This window comes from Curcuma longa, chromosome 15, assembly GCF_044706935.1.
Source record: "Curcuma longa cultivar G26 ecotype Majalengka, Jawa Barat chromosome 15, ITB_CL_G26_1.1, whole genome shotgun sequence".
Classification (NCBI taxonomy): domain Eukaryota; kingdom Viridiplantae; phylum Streptophyta; class Magnoliopsida; order Zingiberales; family Zingiberaceae; genus Curcuma; species Curcuma longa.
The window spans coordinates 10521200-10543918 of NC_133875.1; the positions used below are offsets into that span (position 1 = coordinate 10521200).

Consider the following 22719-nt stretch of genomic DNA (forward strand, 5'->3'; position numbering starts at 1 on the left):
CTTCGATTGAGGTTTAGGAGCTCGACTACACTCTCACTTTCCCCATCTCAACCCAAATTACGTGATCTCTCCACTCTTCTTGTGATTAGTTTAGTGATTGATTCCTCGGTCCCTGTGGTTCGATATCTTTTATTACTTGACGACATTCCGTATACTTGCGGACCATCAAGTTTTTGGCGCCGTTGTCGGGGACCGTGCGTAATTTTTCACTAAGCTTTTACATTAAGAGTTTTTCTTTCATTTATACATTGCTTCCATTTATTCTTTTAATTCTTTCAATTCATTAATTGGTACTATTTTTTTGCAGATTTATTTTTGTTCCGGCAAGTTAATAATATATTCTTATTCTTGTGCATGCGTAGGTCCAACCCAGTGGAGTTTCCTTTCGATCCTGAAATCGAAAGAACATACCGGAGGAGACTTCACTCTCAAAGACTTAACACTCAAGAAGACATATCAGAGACCATGGCTCAGAAGTCTTTGAAAGACTACGCTGCACCTCAGGCGAGAGGAATGACATCATGTATCGCCGTACCAAATATTGAAGCATCAAACTTTGAATTCAAACCTGGATTTATTGCTATGATACAACAGAATCAGTTTGGTGGCGGACCAAATGAAGACCCGAACCTGCACTTGGAGATATTTTCAGATCATTGCAGTACTATGAGGATGCAAGGGGTCAGCTTCGATGTCATTAGACTCATGCTTTTCAAATTCTCTCTCCGCGACAGGGCGAAGTCTTGGTATTACTCTCTACCTCCTAATGGTATTAATACTTGGGAACAGTGTGAGCAGATATTCCTGAACAAGTTTTACCCCCCAAGTAAGACGACCCACATGAGAAATATGATCTCAAGCTTCATGCAGTTGGATGGAGAATCACTATTCGAAGCTTGGGATAGATTTAAAGGAATGTTAAGGAAGTGTCCACACCATGGACTTGAACGTTGGCTTATCATCCACACCTTCTACAATGGAATTAATTATCAGACAAAGGTTTATTTGGATTCCGCTGCAGGAGGTGCACTCATGAATAAGAGCCTTGAAGAAGCCGAAGAGTTAATTGAAAATGTGGCACTTAATCATCATCAATGGGCCAATGAGAGAGGTAGCATGGCAAGAACTCCTGGGAAGTATGATGTAGATACCCTCACTAGACTGAATGCGCAGATGGATGCCCTTAGCAAAAGGGTAGAAAATATGAGCATTGGAAAGGTCAATGCGGTTGCTACAACTTGTGATATTTGTGGGGATTCCAGTCACACAAAGGAGATGTGCCAAGTGGGAGCACTGCAAGCTCAGATTGCCCAATATGAACAGTGTGACGCAGTTGGTACATACAATCAAAGGAACAACCCGTACTCAAACTCCTACAATCCGGGTTGGAGGAATCACCCCAACTTTTCCTACCGCAACAACCAGGGACCTTCCTATCAAAATGCGCCCAAACAAAGTGAGGAAGTATCAGACACCCAGAAAATCTTGAAGATTCTGGAACAGTTACAAAGTGACATGGTCAAGGTTAATGAGAAATTGGATGACCATGACAAGAGGATGAAGATGCAGGAAACTCAGATTGCTCAGATCAGCTCTTCCCTCTCTTCCAGAACAGTGGGTGCACTCCCGGGAAAGCCAGACTTCAACCCAATGGAGCATTGCAAAGCCATAGAGCTTAGGAGCGGACGGACCTTGAAGGGCAAAGAACCTCAAGTGACTGCTCCTTTGGAAGGTATTTCACTCCCATCAGCCGCCGAGCAACCTCCTTCCTCTACACCTATTATTGAAGACAAACTGGAGGAAGTTGAGACCGCTACGCCCGCTGAAGTACCAACAAAGAAACCATATGTGAGGAACATACCTTTCCCGCAAAGGCTCCTATACAAAGAGAAGGATGATGAGATTGAAAGGCTATACAACAGAGTCAAAGATATTACATTGGACATTCCCCTTCTCGACGCTCTTGTCGAGATGCCAAAATTTGCCAAACTTATCAAGGGGCTCATGTCCACAAAGAACATCACCTTGGCCAAGAACACTGTAGCGCTAACGGAGGAAGTAAGTGCAAAAATTCTGAACAACAAGACTCCTCCTAAGCTCAAGGATCCAGGTAGCTTTACCATTCCATGCAAGATTAATAATATCTCAATTGGTAGAGCTTTCTGTGACTTAGGCGCCAGTGTTAGCATTATCCCATATGCAACAAGTGAAAAATGTGGGTATACGGATCTTAAACTCACTACCATGGTCATCCAACTAGCGGACCAATCATGCAGATATCCCATGGGGATAGTTGAGGATGTGCCGGTTGAAGTCGGGGGATTTACCGTCCCCACCGACTTTGTTGTGCTTGACATGGAAGAAGATCCGTCCATCCCTATCATTTTGGGAAGGTCATTCCTCGCCACTTCCGGAGCTAAAATTGACGTAAAGAATCACAAACTATCCCTGGAAGTTGGTGACAAAAAGGTGGAGTTCAACCTCTCGCTCAACTCTGATGCCTACTTGCCAGAAAAGCCACATTGCTGCAGGCTGGAAAACATCCAGCAGATGAAGAGATTTCAGTACCAACCAACCATGCCGATGGAAGAGCCCGCACCGGCCGGGCAAATAAGGAAGCAATACTCAAAAAAAAAAATATAAAGTACCTCCCAGGGGAAGGTTGCGAGAGGGCAACCAATGAACCCTGTACATTACCAAATAAGGGGTCGAGCTAATGACCATAAACAAGCGCTTCTTGGGAGGCAACCCAAGGGTTTTTAATTTCTTTTCTTATGTTCATACATTTCCTTTCTTGTATAGTTTTTTTGTTCATTTCAGCAAGTTGCTAATAAGTTTTCCTATTTTTACAGAAAATTTACAAGACCCAAAACCAATAAAGCTGGGTCGTGCCTCATAGGCACGACCGTGCCTCCTAACAGGAAGGCCCCAGCTTGAGGTCGTGTCTAATGGACACGACCGTGTCTAATAACAGAGCAGGGACAGGCTCAGGCCGTGCCTACCAGGCACGGCGTGCCTCCCAACAGAGGCAACTTGGCCAGGCCGTGCCTCCAAGGCACGACCGTGCCTATCTAGCCGAATAAAGACCCCAGGTCGTGCCTCCAAGGCACGGCCGTGTGGATTTTCCCGAAGGGCAACCTGCCCTACCCGTGCCTCATAGGCACGGGCGTGCCTTTCCAGATAAGGGACTGCGACCCTAGGCCGTGCCCTACCAGGCACGGTCGTGCCCCCTCCCCTATATAAGGCACACGACCCGTGTGTGCCCTAGCACACGGCCGTGTGCCCCCCTTCAAGCAAACTTCTTCTTCTCACTCCTTTCTCCTTCCAAACTCCTCCAAAACCCTTCCTTTTCACTCCCTTTACTTCTTCTTCACTTCTCCACCTTCTCCACTCTCAGATCTACTACCAAAAAGCCCCAGATCTACTCCAGTTTACTTCTTTTCTCTAGATCTAGCAATATGAGCAACATCATTAAGAGATTTCACAGATCTGGAGGATCCGGCGAAGGAGATGAGCCGGAAAGGCAAAAAGGGAAGGAGCCTGCCAAAGAAAAAGCTCCATCGAAAGGAAAGAGCACTGCTAAGGACAAGGGGAAGAGAAAAGCCTCTGAAGGGATTTTTGAGAACATCCATGACATCATCTTCCGGAACGAAGATCAGAAGGCAAGGTATAACTGTTTAGTTTCCTGAAAAATTATTTGCTCTCGATATGCTGATAGTTATACTATGGATGCATTAGGAATTAAGGATGATCTTGAATGGATGTTGGATAACCTAGGTTGGATTGACTTTATGAATTGTAGGCATCCAACATACCTAGGAATCACATTGGAATTCCTTAGTTCCCTAGAGGTCTACTTTACTACTGATGAAAACTACAAAGGAAAAATCAATTTTAGACTGTTTAACGAGGAATACAAGTGGACCCTAGATGATTTCAATAATTGTTTTAGATTTCCAAGAGATAAGACTAGGGAATTAGATAAGAGGTTTAGCAGTACCCGATGTTGGAAAATGATTACCGATTCTGAAGAACCCTATGATCCATCTAAGTCTAAAGCCTCGATGTTGCAAAACTCAGTCTTTAGGTATCTTCACCGCGTCATGACCAAGACCATTTTTGGTCGAGCCGAGAGTGACGGCGTGGTGAGAAAAATGGAACTGTATTGTATCTGGGCAATGCTTCATCAGGTAGAATTTGACTCAGGGTTCCATTTCCTCCAAAACCTGGTTAAGATAGCTAAATCCTCAACTGGAGTAATAGTAGTTGGAGGCCTTATCACAAACATTGCTATCTGCTTGGGTTGCGAACTGGAACACTTAGAACCTATCATTGGCAACTCCAAGATTGATATTGACACATGTTTGGCGATGAAAATGATTTGTAAGTTCGAAGGGGGGTACGCTTTTAACAGAGCGTCTGGATTTCCATTCCCATTACCTAACCCCTCAAGGACTACCATTAGAAAGGCCAAAAACTGGATCTTACATTCTCCAGTCCCTAGTCGTTCCTCCACTCCCGTATATGAACCAGCATCAGAGTATGCCCAAGAAACCTCGTATCACCATGAATCATCTTATCATGAACCTTCTTCCCCTAGAGCCGAGCCTGCTAGGCATTCTTATGCATATGGTGAGACAGGCTCGGCTTATGATTTTTCTGCATTCCGTAGTTCTCTAGATACGCTCCATGAAGAGCACTTGCCTACCAACGTCAGTTGGATGAGTATGGTGCTATGACCCAGGGGCAGTTTAGAGAAGTACAGGATCATTTCAGTAGAGGCGGATGAGTTCTACTCTTCGGTGAACGATTTCATGGGACACCAATATGGGGAGTGGAGGAGAGAGGAGGAATTTAGGAGGTCCATGGACCTAACTCGCCAACAGGTTGCCTCATTATACCAGTATCATGAGAGTCTAGGCAACCTACCTCAACTTCCTAGATTTCCTCCTAGGTATCCACCTCCTCCAGATCAGGGAAGAAGATAAAAAGGTTTAAGTCTGGGGGAAAAGCAATAATTGTGTATAGTGTAAATAAAATAAATTGCATTTTATTTTAAACTTTATTTATGCAATTTGCTTTGAAATTTGCTTTGAAATTTATTTTGAACTTTGTTTTGAAATTTACTTTAAGAATGCATGGTAAATAACATGTCAGAAATCACCATAGTCACCTTAGGTGTTTGTTCTCTTGTAAAAATGCTAGCATGTTTCTTGTTTGGATGATGATTTTGATACTAGTGGTTAATATCCCTAGAACTAGGTCTTTTCTTATCTTCAATAGTAGGAAGTGAGCTAGTATATCTTGAGAAATTTGAGACTTGGCCTAGTTTAAGGATCTCTTACACTATTGCCTAATCTAGGAGGTTGATTTATCTCTGAAATTAGTCATGATTCATGAGACTTGATTAGTACTAGTGTTTCCATGGTGATCTTCCATTGCATTTTGGTTACTGGACCAACTCAAGTCATGTAAACTCTTTTGGAAAAATCTTGAATCCCTAAAAAAAAAAAACTCTTTGCTTTGATTTCAAAATAAAAATAAATAAAAGAAATAAAAGGGATGAAAAAAATAGTGTCGAGAGTGGAAACATTTCATTTACCCCTTTGAGACCGGTAAGGGTTACTGGGGAAATAAATGATTTGATTCTCTTGATCTTGAGTCAATCCTTTGAGACCTTATGCAATGGAAGAGATGAACCAAGCCTGTGGCAGGTAAGTGTCTAAGGCCGGGAACATTTAGGAACACGGTAGCATGACGACTTGACTTGAAGTAAGGATTTGATACCAAATAGACTAAGGCCACTTTTGCACTGAGCACGGAGAACTTCTTCTAGGCCTTGTTTTAATGATTTTGAGTATCATGCTTACCATTGCTTTTGTTTGATAAGATTAGACTGATGTGCTTGGGATATCTATACTGCTTTGTATTTCTATCTGAATCTAGACGCAGATTTTTACTTGAGGACAAGCAAAGGTTTAAGTCTGGGGGTGTGATGTGCGTAGGGAATATATATGTTTCTGAGGTTTTCATTGCACATCTTTCTGTATTTCATGTCATTTTCTTACGTTTATCACATCCTTTATCTATGCATTAGGCATGTTTTCTCCATTTCCTGGTTCGGAGGTCTGCTCTTGTGTTTATGCTTTTGCAGGATGGAAATGGAGCGAAAGAAGGTGAAACAGAGAATTAATCGAAGACAAGGCAAGACAGGGTCGTGCCTCCAAGGCACGACCGTGTCTCTCCAAGGGGTCGTGCCCACAGGGCACGGCCGTGCCTCACCACCAGAGCCACATCAGCAAGAGGTTCGTGCCCACCAGGCACGGCCGTGCCTTCAACCAGAGAGCCAGCTGCCCAGGGTCGTGCCTACCAGGCACGGCCGTGTCTCCATTCCAGCTTGAGCCAAGGCCTGGCCGTGCCTACCAGGCATGACCGTGCCTTGATTTCCAGAGGAGCAATTGTTTCTGGCCGTGCCTCACAGGCACGACCGTGCCAGATTTCCAAAGCTCAACAGGCTTTACCAGGGACCGTGCCTTTTTCCAGGGGTCAGCAGCACATGGTCGTGCCTACCAGGCACGACCGTGTGACGGAGCGTGCTAGCCGTGTGCCCTGGGCCGTGTGACTAGACACGGCCGTGTGGCGAGGACTTGATTGCGGGGGCATATAAATACCCCTCTTATTTGCCCTAAAAAAGGGGGAGAGACCTTGGGAGTGATAGTGAGCCATCGTAGATCGCCATCCAGAGCAAAAAATTGACGATCTATCCATCCTTTCGGGCCTACTCCGTCGCATCCATCCACCGTCGATGAGGAGATTGCAAGGCGAAGAAGAAGACATCCATTGATAAGTTTTATTTCCTATTTCTATCTCAGATTTAGGATCTAAAATGTATTTCTTTCAATCTTCTTTGTTGTATCCCCTCCGTCATGGAGTAGAACCTTAGATTCTAGGATGTAGGAGGAATCGAGGTGTATTGTGGATGATTGTAACTATGGATTTGTGTTTACCATGTTCTATGATATATTTATGCATTTGCTTTATGGATTTGTGCCTTGTGCTTATTTGATGATATGAATGTGAATGGTATGAATCTATAAGGATGAGGGTGAGTTGTGGTTTAAGGAAATCTTAGGATCGTATGACCGGGGTGCCTTGTGACAGAAGGTGAACCTTTAACCGGACTTTTCGAGGAAATTCTTAGGCTACAATGAATCTTTATGAGAGATAGCTAATGGTTATTGATTGTTAGGGAGAGGTCCTTATTAACGAATAAAACTCGTCAATTCTTCACAAAAGAAATAATAAGCAGCAGAAAGCACAGTATACTAAAGTCTCGATCAGAGAATAAACTCCGTAAACACATATACGATGAAAGCAATGCAATAAAGTCCAAAGTAACAGTACGATGTATAAACTCGAACGGTAAGCAAACAAAATCACACACAGACACATATGCAATCATACATCCACGAATACAAAACAATCAAAATCTGCTGTGAGGTAGCATGACTGGCAAAATCTCCTCGGCATCAACTGCAGTCTCCTACCTAATATCTGGGAAGACAGAAAAATCCCAGAATCCAAAATGGTGAGTACAAATATACTTAGTGGATAATCAGAAAGAAATGCATGCTCAATAAGGTAAATCATAATAGAGCAGATATGAAAGAAGCATAACGGTAAGTAACAGGAGAACAATGTAAGGTATTGTAACTCCTACAGGTATCATATAAGCAATGTCATATCTCAGATACACATAGTAATCCATATGCATGATGATATTATGCAATGTGTCAACCAAATATCAATACAAGTACACAATCATTTTATAATGTAATGCACACACATACGGTCCAATGCATGTATATAAATCTCATCATGTAAATATGTGCATGTAATGCATCAGTCTACACTGGCTCCAACGCCTCATGTCTAATGAGTCGGAGGTGTATAACAATAGCGGGGCTATGAATCCAGCATTACAATAAAGTAGCCCGGTAGCACCCTCAGTAGGTAGCCCCGTTAAGAACTACGTACAATACCTATGGCCAGTGCTGTCCTCAATACTCGTCCAGAGAATCACTCTCGGCTGCGTATAGGCCATACAGCTGGGCTACGTACAGGCCATATAGCCAGACTGAGTACCACCCCATCGCGGTGTCGAGATCAAGCCACTGACTCAGCTGCGTACAGGTCATACAACCGGACTGCGTACAGGCCATACAGTCCCCATCACCGTGATGGAAGGGTAACAACCACCTATATCACTATAGGCTAACTACCGGCAAGATACACCCATATCTTTGGGATCTACAATCAAGCTCATGTGTAATGATGACATGATCAAGTTAGAATAATCATCCTCTACCATGTTAATTAACATGTATAGGTACTAATGAAAAGTCCTACTGATCACAGGTATCAACATGATGATAACATAACTGAAGTAGAGACAGTAATCATAAACATGGATAACAATGATCTCAAGCATCAAAGGTATAAACAGAACTGATAATAAGGTCAAAGAAATACGATCAAGCATGTGATAAACATGAGTATCGAAAGCATCTAATCTATAACAAGTATAAGAGCATGATAAATAACCTAATCACTAGAAATGAAAGGAAGCATACACTGTAAATAAGAAGAGATTGTATTGACTAAATACAGTAGTATACTGATAACCGTAGATCGAATAAGAACCTCCAGAAAATATACTCCCGTATAATATCGAAGTCCCAAAATCACTCAAGGACCTGCAAATACAGTATCAACATCCTAAGTACCAGAATATATCAAACCAACCCTAATTTAATTCTTAAGGGTTAGTTTTGCTCAATTTTTGTTAACCTCACCCAGGTTAGACTAATCAAACCCTTAGGTTGATACTAACAGGGTTTAACTAACCAATCAATTAGTTGTATTAATCGAATCGATCAATACAACTAACCTCATGTTTAATCAAATCTAAGCTAATCAATCAACCTTAGGTTAGACTAATCCAATCCTAACATAGATCAACCCATAGTATCTTTCTAATCTAAATAAATCAGATTTTATATAAACAAAACTCACCTTAGATGGAGTTCAATCAAGCCCTACATCCAAACTTGGATTCTTCTTCCTTTCTTCTTCTCTACAGCTCCAACAAACAATCTGATTCATCAACCGGGCAGCTCACCTCATTGAGCTATGAGAAGAAGAACAGTCAAAATCCAAATAATATCAAAGGACTTCAAACTATCCACTAGATCCAACTTACTAAAGCAATTATAATCCAAAACCTAACTTAGATTCCAAAGCTAAGTACAACAACCAGCTTAGAATTCTTACCTCAATTATGTGCCCTAGGTTTCCCTTTCTTCCCGCTGCCGTAACCCAAGCCAAATCCAATCGGATCAGCCCTCACCAGTGAGCTGTGGAGTGGGCAGCAATCAAGATCCAAGAGAAAACAAAACAATCCAACTCACAAACCACGCCTAACCTAAAACCTACTTAATCGAAACTTACCTTTCCTTCTTCCTCCTTGCAGCCGAACACAAACCAAGAACAAACTCAAGGTCTAGATCTAATGCCCGATTTAAATCAAGCACTGCAAATCCGGCAAACCCTAGATCCAAGATCAGGAAACCCACTGTTCTTCTTCCTTTGCTGCCCGCCACCCAACAAAACTCCAATCGGATCACAGCTATGAGCGATGAGAAGCAAGTCGGTCAGGATCTAAGGTCTGCAAATCCAGAAAATCCTAGATCTAAGCTCTGGCACCAAATACAAACCAAAAGAACCCTAGAAATCCAAAGATTCAAAGCTAACTCACCGAATTTCCTTCTTCCCTTCCAATCTGTCGCCGCCCGATCTGGGCTCCCTCCGGCAAGCATCGAAGCCTCAACTATTCCAAACAGTTGATCGCCGGTCTTCCCCTTCCGATTCGGCACTGGCGCTAGAGCCTCCGCGATCGACCGGCGTCGACGGCGATGAGGTGAACAGAGGAATAGCAGAGGTGAACAGAGCGTTCTTGGAATCGTGCGTCTTAGAAGGAGAATCGCAATCCATTAAACCAATTCTTATCCCATTTCCCTTAATAGCTAGGTTAATTGGATCAAGACCCTAAACCGTTAGCCATTAACCCATTTTCCATTAACCTTTTAATTAATTAAACCCTTTAATCATGAGTATCTAATTGGGCTTTACTAATTGGGCTCTAATTGGGCTTTATTTGGGCAAGCCTATTACCCTTGATTAAATCCAATTAATTGTTTAACCAAACTCCATTAAATTGATTAATCTCTATTAGGTTTAATAAATTTTAATTAACCCCAGAATTAGGTTTATTTAATCTTTCTTTAGTTAATTAAGATGATATATGCTTCTCTCTAGGTATCGTCGGCCCTACAAACATTCCTATGAGTGCAAGCTAATAACTTTGGTCTATAGTGTGCTCTAATTAGTCTTAGATGTCTATAAATATACACTAGATGTTACACAAAATTCTAATATGATAAGCATAAATGATTCGATTAACATTCAATTACCATAAAATGATTCAATTACCATACAAGTCGTGTGAGCAACAACGTATGAGATCGCCCCTGGGGCAATGATGCAGCAGTTAAGGCCCTACAACGGATCCCAAAGATTTGGATTCGAGACTCAACTACGGCGTATTGCAAAGGAGATTTCCCTCCAGTAGGAAGCGGGTCAGAGAAAGTGGATTGTCTGGATGGGCGACTAATGGGTGAAAATCGCAAGTGCACAGCTTGTCGTCTCAAGTAATAAAAGATATCAATCTCATAAGAACTGTAAAATCGAATACCAATTAAAATTGCAAAGCAGACTATCTAGACAATCATTATTCGCAATAGTTGAGAAAGAAAAGAAATCAATCGAGAAAATATTAGGAGTTGTAGGAGAAAATCGATTTTGGAAACTGATTCTAGGATTTTGATCTCGCCACGATGATTATTGACACCCCTAAATACTATTTGTTTTCTTACCTCAATGTTTATACACATGTAGATGGTCTATCTCAAGATACCAATATAGCCTTTTGGAATTATATTGACGTGTTTACCTAAATGTGACATCTACTTTCAAGGTAGCTTTACTAGAGCGGCCGCTTTCTTAGGGAGACTCCTATCACAATATCTCACGGTCCTCTAGATGTTATCTCCTACTTAATGACTCCAAATTGGGGCGACCCATTAAGATCTATGATAGCCAATGGTACCCTTGTGAGATTTTGGACTGCTTTCATGAATACCTCCTCACATCTCGATTTTTATGGATCGGAGATTTGGATTCACCTTTCGATCCTTTCCCACGTCCCGTGAGATATGAAGATACATAGTTAGTGTCAAAATTATGTATATGCAATAAAGTTAGATCGTGGATAAACACATCATATGACAAAGAAAGATAAATAATATATAAAATGAATGTCAACAATTCATCGAGCTACTCCCTCATCCCAAAATCTAAAGTACTACTCCATGGAGATTGAGTTACAACCGAAAGACAAATAAGAAGACATCCTACAAGTCAAATCTAAGAGAAAAGAGAAGAAGCTTAGTTATGTTGTTGTCGATGTCTTCGAAAGAATCTCCAAGCTCTCGGATGGATGGAAACGTTAATGGTTCCTTTGAATGGCTCTCCTAGGATTCCCTGTTATGGGAAAACGCCTCCTCCTGGTGTCATGAGGCTTTTAGGGCGTTTTATAGCCCTCAAACTTAACCAAGTTCATGAAACAGCCTTCCAAAACTATCAGGGGTGTGGCATGGGGGCGTGCTAGAATCCGAAGGCAAAGAAGATGGTCTGACACGACCGTGCCTGGTAGCACAAGAGGAGGGCATGTCGGGCTTTGGAGGAATGGCCACAATTGTGCCTGGTGGCACAGCCTTGGCGTGTCAAGGTCCAATCAACATAGCCCTCGCTTGGATGAGACACAACCATGCCATGGGACACGAGAGGACCATGTTAGGTTCTATGGTCTCTGTGGCTACTCTGTTTTACATCCAACTTTGGTCAGAGGAACATGCTCGTGTCATGGGATATGACCAGAGCATGTTCCTTGCTGTGGACTCCCGTTCTAAAGCTCTTTAGCTCTAATTAAGTTCAAGTTTCACGTCTTATCAATCAAAAAAATAGAAAGAGCAGTTCTCTGAATTAAAAGAATGAAAATAATATAAATGAGATGTAAATGTGCAAAATATGCTCATGCGATGAAATAAAATGCATACAAAATAATAACAAATATTCTATATGAAATACACACATCAGCCGCCATAAGTGCATTTCCCAATTTATCCTAATGGCCGGTGAGAAACTTTTATGGGGTCGGATTGGTGATTCTCAGGATTAATAAGCGTAAAATAGATACCTGATACCAACTAAAAAAAATAACATACGAAATCGAGTGGCTTGTGCATATAAATTGTCTGTAAACATCATGTCTCAACTTAACCATGGTTATTCATATCGAATTCTAACAAATGTCTCCATTCTGATCCATCCTACTATGTCGAGGGTCATCCATTGCAATTCTATGCTTTCTTCCAATCGACTAAGATGATTAGATTAATTGATTTGGTTGAATAGTTATGTTGATCAATCTCGTCAAGCCCAACGATTTGGTTGAACCAATTAACTATATCAAAATAATTAGGTTACTTGGGTCAAATGAATCAGTTGGGCAAGGCACAATGAAGAGAGAATCAAAGCCTGAAAACCAAATAGATGAGAATCTCACAATGAAATAAAAAAGAAACATCTGAAGTGTGATAAAATAAGTAGACTTTTAGCAAGGAACAGTGAACAGCCCAAGGACACTAATATACATTGACTTAACACTCACTAAAATAATTGTTTGTTTCACTTGGAAGTGAACATTAGTAATTAATGCCAGGAATTAAAATAAAACAAGAACAAACTATTTTATGCCACTGAATTCAGAATTTAGTTGAAGCCACAATCAAAATTTGATGATCACAGAAGTCAAGAAGTTCCAGGAGGGGATAATTGCTGCTCCTAAAATAATTGTTTTTCAAATATATCTGAAATGTGTCTCTTAAAAAGTTGAAGTCTCTCAACTGCTTAATTTTTATTTTTTCACGTATTGATGATATTGACCACATACTTCAATAAAAGATAGATCCGCCACCCCAACGACCCCACACGGTCGGTCTCACGACCATCTGTGAAGAGGTAAATCAAAAAACTACAATTGATGATATTGGCCACATACACACTATATGGGAGAGACCATGAGGAAAACAAACTATCAAAAGAACAAAAGGGTACAGCGAGTGACTTGGGTATTTCTAACTGTGTACATCAAGAAAATTTTGCTAACTTATATTTCAAAGTGAAATCGAATGAATAAAATAAGATAATCACGTGAGGAGGTAAATCAGGAAACTACAATTGATGATATTGGTCACATACACACTATATGGGAGAGACCATGAGGAAAACAAACGATCATAAGAACAAAAGGGTACAGCAAGTGACTTGGATATTTCTAACTGTGTACATCAAGAAAATTTTGCTGACTTATATTTCAGAGTGAAATCAATGAATAAAATAAGATAATCCTCGTGTCTAAATCAAACTCCAGCTGTAGATCATTATTGGTAACACCTGCCTGAAGAGTGAGGAAGGCTCTACCTGTGTTAGTTTCTGAACAAGTACATAATTCCAGATGATGAACCTCAATTATTGTCAATTGGCACATAAGCTTATTGGATTCAAGATGCAAATAGTACTTGAATTATAATTAAGTTACCAAGTTTGTACAGGGTAATTACTGTTTTCCATGTCCTTACGGTGCTGCCTAATGGTAGGAGTTGTGCCTCTGAGGAATATGAGGACTCTGGTGCAAAGCCTCCTGAAGATGCTTGAGAGCTTTGTCATAAGAAATAAATCCCATGAACCAGAATTCGTGGCTGTCCTTGGTGACAATTTGAATGTATTTCTCTGAAGGGTTGCTTTTGTTAGTAGAAGGGTTGACAGCCTTCAGCTGATCCAGAGGAAGAACTACCTGCTAATTGTTAGTTAGAAGAATTATACATGATTTGTGAAGAAGCATAAAATAAGAGAGAAGTGTGACTACAAGTTAGGGAATAAATCAATTTATGTAATAAGAAAAATAATTTAAAAAACTGTCTTCATGTTCTGATGGCATCTTCAAGTCGTTGATAATTTAGTTGATGGATGACTATTTGAAGGAAAATGGTGAGAGTACAGTAAAAAACACGCACATCCTCATTTGTATCATAGTCATCTGAGCTCAGTAGAGATGACTGCAGCTATCTTAGATAATCACTTGTCTTGTGACATGATAGGATCCGTTGTAATTTTCATTTCTGAAAATTGTCATGCAAAACAAGATGAATATAACAACAATCAAGTCTTATCCCACTAGGTGGGATTGGCTATATAGATCCTTCTACGTCATTAGCCTCTATGCTCTATTATATCATCATTTATATTTAAATAAATTTTATCTTATTTTTTTATTACTAATTAAATCTTTTTTATCTTCTTCTTCCTCGTTTGATGTGCACATTTATCATAGTTTTACATCGTTTAACTAGAACATTTATTGGTCGTCTAAGTATATGTCTGTACCATCTTAAATATATCTCTCAAAGTTTTCCCTCAATAGGTGCAACTCGACTTTCTTTCTAATATTTTCATTTTTTATTCTGTACATCGTTGTATGTCTACACATCCACCTTAACATTCTCATCTCTACAACTTTCATCTTTTGTTTATGTACTCAAGTCATAGTCCAACATTCAGCTCCATTAACATAACGGGTCTAACCGTTGTTTTGTAAAACTTTTCTTTAAGTTTTAGATATACTTTACAATCACACAGAACACTTGATGCTCTCCTCTATTTCAACCATCTCGCTTGTATTTTATATAAGACACATCTCTCAATCTCCCTATCCTTTTGCAAAAATGATCCTAAATACTTAAAACTCTCAGTTACAAACAACTCGTCATCTCCTGTCTATACTTTACTAAGCCTAAAATCTTTCACTTCTAACGTTTTCCGCCAAAATTCAAGTTTAGCATTTACTTCTTCACGTGTTTCATCTACCAAAATAATATAATCTACAAACAACAAGCACCGTGATACTGTATTTTGGATGTGTCTAGTGAGTTCGTCCATGATTAGTATAAAAAGATAGGAGCTTAGTGTTAATCCTTAATGTAACCTCATCTTTATAGGAAATGCTTCGGTTAATCCGCCTAAAATTTTCACTCTTATTATTACACCCTCATACATATCCTTAATTAGTTCAATATACGTTAAACTTAAATCATATATTCTATAGAGTTTGGGAGCTCGATGAGAACTATACAATGTTGGTCCTGTAATAATATGATGCTTGAGACACTTTTTAAATCCTTATCCACTTGATTTGTTTACATTCAGAAATTATAATAATAGCAATTTGATAAACCTCTGAATGATTTTAGGTTGGTTTTACTTCTTTAATCCTTATCTGCAAGACTTGCTTACTTTTTAAAAATTATAAAAAAAGCAATTTGATAAACCTGAGTTAACTTAGTTTTTCCTCAGTATATTGCATGCTATTCTATATGCTATTTCACTAGAAGTTCAATCAAAAGTTTTGCTCTTGAGATCTCTCTTCATCCTTATTTCCTTTCATCATCTCTCTTCATCCTCTCTCTTTGTCAATGTCCTGATCCAAAGTCAAATACATTAGTAGCTGTGTGATAATCAAAGGCCAAAGATATTATCAAGGTGTATGTTGATTTGAGGTCAAAGAGATTGTTGTCTGCATGTTGCCACAGTTTTGTTTTGCCAACGTGCAAGTATTATCATTTGGAGCTCATCATTATCATGTCTAGTCATGTGTTGCTTCTGAGAGCTTTCCTTGTTTATCTTTCAAGCTGAGCATAGATGCTTGAGGGACAATGTTAAGAGAATTAGAGTTAATCGATTATTAGGTTTAGCAAATTTAGTCCCACAATGGCGCTTCTAGATTTAGGGATTTATCATGTCTTATACACTTATAATTTTTATCCCATAATGAATGCCACAGAATATCTTCCTTTCAAAGAAATTTAACAGATGCATACTTATTGTGCTTATTGTATATTATGCGAAAAGAACAATGCATGAATGAAACAATCCAAAAACACAGTATCAAGAAAGAATGAAAACTAGATGTATACCTTATAATATACCCACTGTTGCTGCCCATTATGAGAATCATAACAAAGAGAATGATCACTGCAAAATGCAACCCTAGCTGTTGATATATATAACATTCCTATCACTGGACCCATGGAAGTAGAAAGATAACAAGCATATACTTTCCAAAGTTGTTCTCCTGGAAAACATCCAAATGTTTGTTGGAAAACTTTGTCACTCCCACCTTCTGCAAAAAATTTGGTTCCTTGGGAAAGCCTAGTCAAGGCAGCATCTGTGATGTTAGGACTTGTTCTAACTGTCAAGAGCAAAGGAAGTAGGAAGATCAATCATCGATCCACGGATTAAAGAAATGTTTGCTGAACTTTCCAAATCAATTTAAAACTATAATAATATAGTCGGCTAAATAACTGATCTTGGATGCCACATATCCATTGTAATATCTCAATATGGGTTATTTTAAGTTTGAAAGATGGTGCATCAAAATGTCGACACAATAGACATAAGCTACACTACATAATTAACACGATAAACGTATAACCCATCTTGAATGTCAGTTGAAGCAAGAGGTAGAAATAAACTTTGAGGTGATCAGACATTGTCTACATACTTCTTCAAGTAAGAAACATTAATCAAGCCATGATGGTTAAGATTTGATATCTTATTAAAAGCTTCTGCATGCTAGGACATAGTACTAACTTCATAAATGTTGTGTAATATCTAGGGCAGTTTATAGACTTTTCTCTTTATAAAAAGCTATAACAAGTTAGAAATATATGATCAAAGAATTGAAAACCAATTGAACTAGCTTACCAACACCATACTAAATCTGATAAGTTGAATTCCTAAGACAAGATTTAAAAAGCTTATGACAGAGTCTCGAAAGAAATTATATGAAAAATTATAGAAAATAAAGGTGTTAGCATAGCATAAATTGAAACAATTAAAGAGAGTATGTAATGACAATAATGAAGACTTCAAATGGGTTAGCAGAAGCGTTTCCTATAAAAATAGATTACATAAAGGATCAACTCTAAGTTTATATTTTTTTTACACTAGTTATAGATAAACTCATTGAACACGTCCAAGATATATTACCATGATATATATTATTTGCAAATGACATTGTTTTGGTTAATAATATACGTAAAAGAGTAAATGTAAAGCTTAAATATTGACAGGAAATACTAGAAATAAAAAATTTTAGAATTAAAAGAATAAAGACAAAATATATGAAATTTAAATTTAGTACTATTAGGCATAGCAAGACAATTGTTACGATAGAAAATGTCGAGTTACTTATAAATGAGAGTTTTAAGTATCTAGGATCATGTTTACAAAAGGATAGAAGGGTTGATTGAGATATTTTACATAAGATACAAGTAGGATAGTTGAAATGGAAGAATGTTCTTTATGATTGAAAATACCTCCAAAGCTTAAAAGAAATTTTTATAAAATGATAGTTGTACCTGCTATATTATATGGAATGAATGTAGCCTATGAATTAAGCACACAAGCAAAAAATGAGAGTCGTAAAGATGAAGATATTAAGGTGGTTGTGCGAACATACGAGAATCAACAAAATAAGAAATGAGAACATTAGAAAAAAGCCAAAATCGTGTCTATTGAAGAAAACTCGGCACATTTAAAATGATATGAACATATACTTAGGTGACAAATAAATGTCCTAGTTAGATGATGTGAGACCATAATAAATACACATTACATGAGGAAAAGAAAGACCATAAACACTTGATTAGCAACGATAAATACAAATGAGGATATAATAGGGAATCAAACTCAATGATGTCGAAGGATCTATATGGCTGACCTCATTTAGTGGAATAAAGGCTTGATTGTTGTTGTGGTTGTTGGTGTTGTAAACAAGCCTAATATGATGGTTGTCATATTTAAATTATGCATAATATTTATGAATGGAGACATTGCTTTCAAACTAGATTATCATCACTTAAGTTCAGCTACATCAAGTTTTGTAATTTAAATCTGTTTTTCTTTCTTCTTCTTTTTTTTTCTTTTTTGCTGAACAGATGATTATACATGTTAATATAAATTTTATAGTTTTGCTTAACTGCTCAGTGCTCAACGAGTAGAAGGAAGAGAAAGTTAATCCTTGCATTTGTGTACATAATGCAAAATGGTGGCTTTGGTCTCTCCATCCACTGCAGGATGACACTGTCCTAATATGCAGAAAACAAGGATTTCTCTATGGAAAAGAAACATACGATGCTGCCAGACGTTTCCTGCAATTATGGCAGCCTTCCTGGTGTTGTCTTCCAATTTCCTTCCGCATCGATCCAGCACCATTAAGATCCTCTCAGTTGCGCCTGGAACAAATGATCAAAACAAAATAAAAACCAAAATTTTATTAAAAAAAACATTAATCAAATAAGCGGTTGACAAAATAAATTTATACAAACTCTTGGTAGGAACAGCGGAAGCGTTCACATAAGGGTTCGATGGAGAAAGGCCCAAGTGGAGATTGTTTCCTGGACGACTATTGGAAGCGCCAGGGAGGGTTCCTGCGGGCGGAGTCGTATCGTAACTGATGGGTACCCATCCAATGGCTGTCTGTCCGTCGGGAGGAGCAGCGGCGCTGTGCGGAGAAACTGGAATTACCACCATGCTTCCCGAGGTTGCGCTGGTACGTCGATGGGCCAAGTGGAAGAGGGATGGCGCCGAGGCTGGATGGGAAGGTCTTCAATGGACATGGATGAGAATGGATGGAGGAGAACCTGATTCGGTGCGCATGCGGAAGTGGAATCCATGGGAGAGCAGCAGCAATGCGGTTCGGCGTCGTGCCTACGCAAGAATCTAAGTTACAGTTTTTTTTCTGAAAAAAATGATTCATAGATAAAATAAAAGATGTTAAACTCGTTAAATATATAATTAAAAGTTCAACATCATAGTCCATGCTGCAAAAGGTTGGAATCCGCCAACCTAGCGGCCCCACACGATCGGCCCCCCGACCATCTGTGGAGAGGTAAATCACGGTGAATGCGGGACTGACCAGGGCATGGTGGCCGAGGGATTTGGAAACATGGCACAGATTGATGTTATCGCAAATGCAACCATGAGCCCTCGAACCGCCCACCTCATGCTGCAAGCACCCATGCCCTGACCAGCTGACCCCGCCCGTGGGGGCTTCAACATCATAGTCCAGATAATACAATCAGTTGAGCACACATATATGATCTATCACACAAGAAATTATATTAAACTTATGATACTACTAATACTTAAACATCATAGTCTCACATATTCACATATCACCAAGGGCGGAGCCAGGCTTAGTTGTACCCGAGTTGTAGTCCGGGTGGTCCGACGATGATGAGAAGGAAAAAATCTTGAATTTAGAGAGGAGAAAAAAAAATTTAAGAACTAGTCTGAGATATACTGTCGGCATAGTCTAAAAGTTCGAATCAGCCTGGATAAATTATCCAGATTGGCTCCGCCATTGCACATCACAACACTTACATACTCATCTATGGACCATACAAAGCACCACAGATCACAAAATTAATTTCATCTCAGAAATAAAATCATCGGCAACTTGGATACTACTGTGGCTTAAGATTTACAAACTAATACATATGGACCTGCATCTTGCGAAAAATCCAATCAAAATTCAGGATAATACTTTGATAACGCATTTGATTTCATATCTCCCATATATAGTAGTATTATGGGAATCAAGTAACAGTTTGATTTGATTTATGGGTGATGGTTTGAATTATTATTTATATTTTAAATTTTAAATTATAAATATGAAAAAAAATTTAAAAAAATTGTGAATTTATTCAAGTTGCATAAGAAAGCCGACGCAGTTCGGTAATTCGTTAGATATCCAAATTTTCTACTTCATCTTTACATTTCTTTTATTTTTTTATAATTTTTATTTAATCGTCAAATAATGTTTAAGTTTTCAAAAAGCCAAAAGCTAAAATATTTCGTCTTTCATTTGAAATTTTACCTCTAAAATTAAATATTTATTTTATTATAATAATTGACATCAGACAAATTTTGCTTAAAGAAGATGAGATAATTTGAGGAGGCGTTTAGTTGGAGATTATCGTCGATAAGTTTAATTATTTATTTAAAATTATCAATCATAATTTTATTTGATTCAGATTATGATCTATTCTAAAGTAATATAATATCACCATCACATCAGTAGACAGTAAATTGATTATATTTTAGCAGCCTAAAATTTTCTAAAGAGATTAATAATTTTTTTTTATAATCATTCTTCAATTTTAAAATTTATCATTGTAAAATATCAAAATAACATTCACTATTTATCTCATCGAAATCAAAGGAAAGACAGTAAAATAATTCTCAAATGCTAACCTCTTAAATGCTATTGTTTTATAATTATCTTCATTTCTATATATATAATAATGTATTATACACACTACGACCATGACCATCTAGTCTCACATTAAGAAATTCAAGATAAATAGGTCAAAAATTAACTTCACTAAAAGAAAAGAAGGGGTTATTGGCTAATAATAATGAGCGACAATCTTTTTTTTACTAGTAATCCATATTATCGACCAAATAAATTTCACTAGGCTTTGGCCAATAATCTATAGTTGAAAAATATTATTCGTCGATCAAAATTATAGTCTATATTTTTTTAATAATTACCGACCAAGTAAATGACCGATAAACTTATTTAAAAACTAACGACCAAATATATATTTGCTAGATAATTTTTAAAAATAAATGGATGTTAAATATTTAAAAAATAATGAGCAAATATATAATGGTGGGTAATTTTTAAATATATATATATATATAAGTTAAATATATATTTAACCAATAATTTTTTGAACATACCAACTAAATATATATTTGTTTTGTAATTTTTAAATATTTTTATTAGTGTGTTTTTGTCGATATATATAAATATATATTTGATTAATAATTTTAATTGAATTAACGGCCAAAATACATTTGCCTACTAAATTTGAAAAAACAATACTAATCATTTTTATCAATTTATCAGTCATTTATATAAAAATAATAATCGATAAATTAAAAAAAATAGTTAAACAACCAATAAAAGGTGAATTTTAAATAGAATAGTAAATTATCCAAAAATGATAAACGGAAGAAGTCACAATCATGGAGACCTTGTCAAAAGGCTCCAAGCAAATCTGGTGCACTTCAAGTGCATCTTGATTGAACCTTTGTATATACTATCGAAGAGGTTCCTTTTTGCTTCCGGAACATAGTTGAGTTGGTTACGACACAGCCAGTGGCGGATCCAGGGGCGAGGGGGGGCTTGAGCCCCCCCTGAGATCCCGGTAGCACTTGGAGCCTTGGAGGAGGTCCATCGTCGCGGGGCTGCCAAAGAAGCCGCAGTTGCAGTCGCTGCTCCTCCGCCATCCTCCGAGCTATTCCATTCCGGCCTTTCGAGTTCCGACAGCCTTGCCGGTTGCCGCTGCGGGCAGAGCCGGCCCTGGGCCAGGGGCCCAGGGCGACGGGCCGACGGCCCAGGGCCGCCTAATTTTTTGGGTTATGTTGCAGTAGGGTCTAATTTTTTGGGTTAAGTTGGATTAGGTTACGCTTCCTCCGCTTCTCGTACCGCCGATCGCATCCTCCATTCCTCCTCCTCCACACCGCCCTCGATCGCGTCCTCCGAACCGCACCAGCAGTGCTGCTCTCCGCCTTCCTCTGTTTCGCGGCGACCATCAATCTGGTTTCGTTTCAGATGACCTCGGAAGCTGGAAGCGTTCACGGTGAGCTTCGTTTCCTGATTTCGTTTGTTGACTACGGGAGGGTGAATCATAGTTTGAATGTTATGGTTTTGCTGGTGGGATGCGTGTTCGTGCTCTATTGATCTTTTGTTTTGAGGTTTGAGTTGGATGATTTAGGCCTTTGAATTTTGGGGGTCTTCTGCTGTAGGCGATTTAGGCCTTTGAATTTTGGGGGTCTTCTGCTGCAGCCTGCAGCAAGCGTATTAAATCAATTTTTGTGGCAGATATAGGTGGAATTTATTATATTGTGGCAAAAGGATCTCTTTTTAGGTTTTGCACTGTAGATTTATGCATCGTCACTTCAATAAACTCTAGGTGACATGTAGGGGGTTCAGTTTACAGATAGACATGTTATCCTTAATCACTGCAGAGGGAAATGAAAAAAAATCTGGTTCCAATTGGATGCTTAAATGGGAGAAGACATGTTATCCTTAATCACTAAGGCTACGTTTGGTACGACGTAATGTAATTACGCTTGTAATGTAATCAAGTTTGTAATGTAATCTTGATTACATTACTATGTTTGGTTGAAGGAATGCATGTAATCTTTGATTACAATAATGATTACATTACAGTGTTTGGTGTACATTATTTTCAGAAAGGAATCTAATTTTTATTATTATAAAATACCAATAATACCCTCCTAATTTTTAAAATAAAATAAAAATAAATGTAATAATAAAGATTATTTTTATTATCTTTAAAATAAATTATTTTATTAATAATTAATAATTATTAATTTTTATTA

The 22719-nt window shown here is 38.4% G+C and overlaps 1 protein-coding gene and 1 pseudogene across 1 annotated transcript; both read right to left on the minus strand.

Annotated features, from left to right (window-relative positions):
* Positions 1-834: 834 nt before the first annotated feature.
* Positions 835-944, minus strand: LOC141846837 (small nucleolar RNA R71; annotated as a pseudogene).
* A 12788-nt stretch (positions 945-13732) lies between these two features.
* Positions 13733-18872, minus strand: LOC141846600 (GEM-like protein 1). Its single transcript, XM_074734638.1, has 4 exons — positions 18627-18872; positions 18432-18533; positions 16212-16486; positions 13733-14035 (listed from the first exon to the last, which is right to left on the minus strand). Exons 1-4 carry the CDS (start codon positions 18829-18831, stop codon positions 13829-13831), a joined length of 789 nt encoding a protein of 262 aa, XP_074590739.1. The 5' UTR covers positions 18832-18872; the 3' UTR covers positions 13733-13828.
* Between the last annotated feature and the right edge of the window lie 3847 nt (positions 18873-22719).